A 6,000-nucleotide genomic window follows, 5' to 3' on the forward strand; every position below is an offset into this window, starting at 1 on the left:
CTATTCAGCACTGGTGAGGCCACATCTGGAGAAGATGGAGCAAGGCTATTCTCAGCGGTGACAGATGACAGAACAAGGAGCAATGGTCTCAAGTGCTGTGGGGAAGGTCTAGGTTGGATATTAGGAAAAAACTATTTCACTAGGAGGGTGGTGAAGCACTGGAATGGGTTACCTAGGGAGGTGGTGGAATCTCCATCCTTAAAAACCTGTAAGGCCAGGCTTGACAAAGCCCTGGCTGGGATGATTTGGTTGGGCATTGGTCCTGCTTTGAACAGGGGGTTGGACTAGATGACCTCCTGAGGTCTCTTCCAAACCTAATCTTCTATGATTCCCACTGTCTCCTTTATGTCGCATCAATAGGATCTGAACCCTGAAATTGGAGTACAACAACTCAGGCTTTGACCACTTGAGCTACCAGACTAAATATTTCAATAAAAGGCTGTTGTCCTAGAAGACAATGGGCCTCTGAAGCCACAAGCATAACATGGAGTGGGGGTTTGGGGGGGAGGGAGAAGAGTAGAACGCAACCCAACTCTCTCCCTCTCTCATTCAGGAGTCTGGGGAAGCTCCTTCCTCCTTCAGTGGAAGTGGGATGGGTTACCAGGGCAACATGATGGGTTGGAGAACTGAGCCAAGTCCAGCACAGTTCTCTTTACCTCCTGGAAAGACTGTCTGCTCCTGGGGTTCCCAGTGCAGTGTGTGCTCCTGCTGCAGCAGCGAGGGGCCAGTGCTTTAGAATGTTCATGTTCAGTTATTATGCTGCCTGGACATTGCTGGTAATGGAAGTGACAGAAGGAAAATTACCATTTTCAGCAGTTGATAATTCAGCTAAATCTGAACAGAATTTCACGGGACAAAGTAAAGATTTATTTCTGGCCCCAAGGCTTTCTTCTTGTTGAATTTCAATGTGAACAATTAAGGTGTTAGAGAATTTCGAAAAAATGTCACAAATTTTATGATGAAACCTAAATCTTACGATAGACAACCTAAATATAAAGCTGGCTACCAAATGCCCCATAATAAAAAACAAACTGCCTAATTCTCATGTAAAGAATGATTATGTTTAGTCACAGCTATTTAAAAGCAATATATGGTAACATAAGTTGGACCAAGATCATTTCTAAAACAGACAACTGGAACACTAGCTGAGGACTGAGATGCACACTAACAGAGCTGTGAATATATTTAAACAGTACCTAGTCAGTGCATTCAATCATTTTGATGAATGTTAGTTGGCTTGGATTGTCAACGGGAAATGTGTACCAAACTGCCTTAGGCCTTTTTTTAAAGCCCAGCCATCAAGAATTTTTATTTAAAATAAAACCAAATAGAATCAGCTAAGAATGTGGTGCCATTAAACTGTTGTTTGAATGACTTCACCGAAAAATAAATGTCTTATAAATAAAAAGTTTATCACACAAACCAGTAATGTTGACACAATATTTTAACTTGGGCTAGGGTAAATGGTAAATATTTTCCATAAAAATTGGGGAGTGGGAAATACAGGAATTTTTGTTTTTCTTCCAATGCTGAATGACAACAATGCAGTTTTCAGTTCCCACAACTAAGCCTTTTTCCCCCTTTGCCTACATTAAAAGGTTTCTGAAAAACAACATTTTGGTTTTCCGTAGAAAAACCAATGTGTGGCATCAAAAAAAAAAAAATTAAATCCTTTTTCTCTAAAGCTTTCCTGGTATTTGTTTAATTATTTTATTTGCGACTATAGAGGGAAAAGGAACAAATCCCCTGATCCACAACAATAACCATGAATTGTATTCATGTTCAACAAAAACTTTTTCATTTCTGTATGCATGTTCTAGTGGTTATAAAATAAGTCTTTTTCCAGCTACAACTCACTTATCTGTACAATCGGTCTAACACTGACATACTTCAAGTGGGCTTCACTTCAGCAAAGCACTTAAGCACACACTTAAATTTAAACATATACTTCGGTCTCGGAGGCAGTATGCAGTGCCTGACTGGACTGAACTGAAATGAAGCTAAATCTGTGCTTAAGTGATTTGCAAAATGAGGCCATGATAATATAAATGCTTAAATAATGTTTGGAAACATTTTGAAATCCTTAGATGAACGCCAGTATTACAAGTACAATTTTTTTTTAGGCTGACTTCAGAAGATGTGTGTAGAAAAATGTCTTTTAATCAGAAATATTTTCTAAAAACCCTATTGACTGGTTTCCCCGATTCAATTGCAGGATTGACGCCTTCATTTGTGAAATAACTACCTTGTTCTACATACAGTTGTTGGGAAAATTAACAGATATTCTTGTTCCACAGAGTGCATGTGAAAACAAATGAGCTCACAGATTTTGCCACTCATTTGAGAGATTTAAGAAACCTACACATGCATCATCCATTACATTAATCTAGTGATTATTGCCTGCATATAGGAATTCACCAAGGCACACTTCCCTAAACAGCATTATCCAGTCACTTAAGGGACCATCTCCTGCTATCAATAGGTCAAAGCAACCATATAGCTAAAGGGATACATTCCTCCCTCCCACCCCGCAACAACGTTATAGTATCTGCACAGTAAAGAGATCCAGTGATAGCAAAAATGGATTCTGCTTAGGTGTTAGGAACTAATATGGATCTACTATCTGCTTCCCTAAAAACACTTTTTTCGGGTTTCTGAAAAATAAAATGTTCCATTCTTTGCATAAGCAACTTGAAGCTGTATTTTCACAAATTCAGTCATCACTGACGTGTCGTAGATTGCAGCCAGCAGCGTGTGTTCGTCCAGAGTGCTAACACAAGCAGTTTAAAACGATGCTGAATCTGCCTGAATCCCAATCCCGTTTTTAGCAACGCGCAGAATGAAAACACCAGGCGGGGGTGGAGGAGGGGAATACAGACCACTGGGACACGTAATTTCGACCAAGCCACGCAGAAACCTAGGTGGATTTGATGGAGAATAATCATGACGCCTTCTTTTCCACTCCCACAGAAATACTATGTCACCCTTCCCTTGGGAACAATTTTGTTTTTCAGACAAGAAAAATCTAGGCAATGGCCTTTTCAGCTCCGGATGCTGTGACAGCTGTGGAGAAAGGTCCATTCAAAGGATCCCAAGGGTTCTGCCTCCAGGCGAGCCCCAAGTCTGGCAGCTGCTGCTCTGAATTCCCAGGCCAGGCCAGGCCAGCGAGGGGGCTGGGAGGGGGAAGGAAGAGCAGCTACTCCAAGACTAATTCACGTGCCCGGGAGCAATGAAGGAGGCTTGGCTGAACACAGCGGCCACGACCCTGCGCTCCGCGCAGCACATGCACAGGCGTGTCCGGGCAGCCCCCGGGGGCAGCGGGAGGGCTCTGCAGGGGAGCGGTGCAATCTCCAGGGCTAGGGGCGAGCGCCCGGCCCCGCACCCCGGGGTCCCGCGGAGGGAGGGCTGGGGCGAGCTCCCGGGGGAAGGCGGCAGGTGCGCTCCCGGGGATGGGGGAGCGCCGGTGCCATGTCCCCGGGGCAGGCAGCGGGGGCATGTGCCCGGGGCGCGAAGCCGCGGCGGGGTAGCGGGGACGGTACCTGCAGTAGCCGCGGAAGGTGCCCCGGGGCGGCTGCGGCTCAGCTCGGCGGGGCTGGTGGCGGCGGCGGGGACCAGCCGCCCCCGGAGCAGCAGCGCGGCCGCCAGCCCCAGCAGCAGCGAGGGGAAGCGCCCGCACAGCCCCGGCATGGCCAGCGGGCAGCGGAGGCATATTGCGGACGAGGCGACAGAGACTGGGGCCGGCAGCTCCCTGCTGCCCGCCCGGCTGCGGCGGCTGCCGGAGGAGGATGGCGGGGCGGGAGGCGGCCCGCGCCCCCTGCACAGACACACGTGACGAGGGGGAGGGAGCCCAGCGGGGGAGCTCGGCGCGCCCCAGCCCCCACAGGTGCTCGCCGGGCTGCCCCGGCCGGCCGGCCGCAGCGCGGGAAGGGGAACCGGGGATTAGTTACCCTGGCGCGTCAAAACAAGCGGGGAGAGATGCTAAAACATCCGCTGTAGGAGATGGGGGGCAAGGGGATGAGCGCGATGGCCCCTTGCGATCCAGTGACGCTCTGAATTCCCTGACCCTGCTAAACTACAAGTGTTAGTTAATAGCTGCCCCGCCTCTGTTAAACCCCAAACCTTGGGCCTGGCCTCTGCCGCTGAGCTCCTCTCCACTCAGCGTAACACTTACTGAGAGCCTCAGTCCCCCAGCCCCATCTTTACTCCCGCTCAATGGGACCTGGCCCCCCAAACAGGCCCAGTGATCACTGCTCAGCTCTAAACCAGGCAGACTCAGGCCCCAGGTTGCTAAGTCTTGTGTAGCTGTGTTGTTTTTCTTAAAGTCTCAGGTTCTGGAATCAAGACATTAATTGAGACTCTCCACTTTAGTTTCAATACAATTTGTGTGTGTGTGTGTGTCGGGGAGGGGGAGAAGGAAGAGGGAAGTAAGTGTATCCTAAACATACAGAAAATAGAGGGCAAATAAAAACCAAAAACTGTATTACTGTTTTAAAAACCCATCTCATGATTTTCAGACCAGGCTCATGATTTTTGAAAACTTGAGGTTAGGAATAGGGAAAGTCTTTACTAATAAAGTTACATCAAGCCCAATTATTTCCTCCCCCAGTGAATCCGATCCTGCTTTCTAGATCATATGCGCTATACAGCATCTTGTACAATTAAGAGTTTTTTGGCACTTAATGCTAAACACTTCCATTTTAGTCTTAGTAATCATAGAATTGTAGGGCTGGAAGAGACCTCCAGGGGCCGTGTAGTACAGTACCCTGCACTGAAGGTAGGACTAAGTATTATCTATCTAATAAAAGTATTATCTAAAAAAACAGAATCTATCAAACAACCCATTTCTAGTGCACATATTTGATCAAATGCAGAAATTTACAGTTGTACAGGCAGGGCCGGCTCTAACTTTTTTGCTGCCACAAGCAGCAAAAAAAAAAAGCGCCGCCCTGCCGAGCCCCCCCCGCCGAGCGCCGCGGCACCGGAACCCCCGCCCCGCGAGTGCTGCTCCCCGCGCCACCCCCACCCCCCCACCGAGTGCCACGCCACCGGAGCGCCCCCCCGCCCCACGGAATGCCACGCCGCCGGAGCGCTGCCCCCCCGCCACCCCAAGATTGGCCGCCCCTTACCAGGTGCCGCCCCAAGCATGTGCTTGGTTGCCTGGTGCCTGGAGACGGCCCTGTGTACAGGGCCTCATCTAAACTCTGGAATAGCTTAAGCTCAGCCATTGGTGGCCAGCAATCAATGTAGCTAGACCACTTCAAACCCCTAAAGGCCTTGATACTGCAAACACACGTCTTAACTTTAAGCATGTGAAGACGTGTTCATGTTTGTAGGATTCTAGTGTAAATGTAGACAAGTGCAAATTGGAGTTTGTGTTGAAATTAACAAATTATGGTCCCCAGTCCTGCAGTTGCCTGCATGCAGGTGGGCTGCTGGAAATGTGTGGGGCACAACAGTCCACTTGCCCACAGTCCACTACAACTGGGGCCTAAACATACATTAGAAAAAGGTATGGGGTGAAGTCCTGGTCCTTTTGAGGTGAATGGGAGTTTTGCCATTAACTTCAGTGATGCTAGAATTTCACCCATTGTATGGGCAGGATCAGTGCTTTCCAAAGTTTATATATTACATTTTATCTTAAAACTTAACCAAAGAAGTAATTCTGAACTGTTAGTGCAGGTTTTTTTTTGAAAAAGGCCATACTATAATTTTACAATTAAAATTTCCCCTTCAATAAATAGATTAGCCAAATCAAGCAGGTTGTAGGGAGATATGGACGCGTCCTTATCTCAGAAACTTCCATAGTGGGGGAGTAAGAGGAAGGGAGAAATATTTGCACAATTGTGCAACAATGAAAGATTTCCCAAACCTAAAAGTGAACTATCAGGTTAAAAATCTTTACGAGTTATCAAAACTAAAAGAATTTTCAAAATCTAATTTACTTTTCCTTATCATTTAATTACTTTAATGTCATTCTCTACAGAACAGTGTAATTAATTC

General features: G+C 47.1%; 1 protein-coding gene across 1 annotated transcript in view; it reads right to left on the reverse strand.

Moving 5' to 3' along the window:
- FAM171B (family with sequence similarity 171 member B) overlaps positions 1-3,703 on the reverse strand; it is a 64,674-nt gene extending 60,971 nt beyond the window's left edge. The window contains exon 1 of the mRNA XM_054044272.1: positions 3,540-3,703. Within this exon, the coding sequence (XP_053900247.1) occupies positions 3,540-3,687 (148 nt within the window). The 5' untranslated portion in view covers positions 3,688-3,703. The remainder of the gene's footprint in view (positions 1-3,539) is intronic.
- Between the last annotated feature and the right edge of the window lie 2,297 nt (positions 3,704-6,000).

The sequence above is a fragment of the Malaclemys terrapin genome, chromosome 11, assembly GCF_027887155.1.
Source record: "Malaclemys terrapin pileata isolate rMalTer1 chromosome 11, rMalTer1.hap1, whole genome shotgun sequence".
Lineage (NCBI taxonomy): Eukaryota > Metazoa > Chordata > Testudines > Emydidae > Malaclemys > Malaclemys terrapin.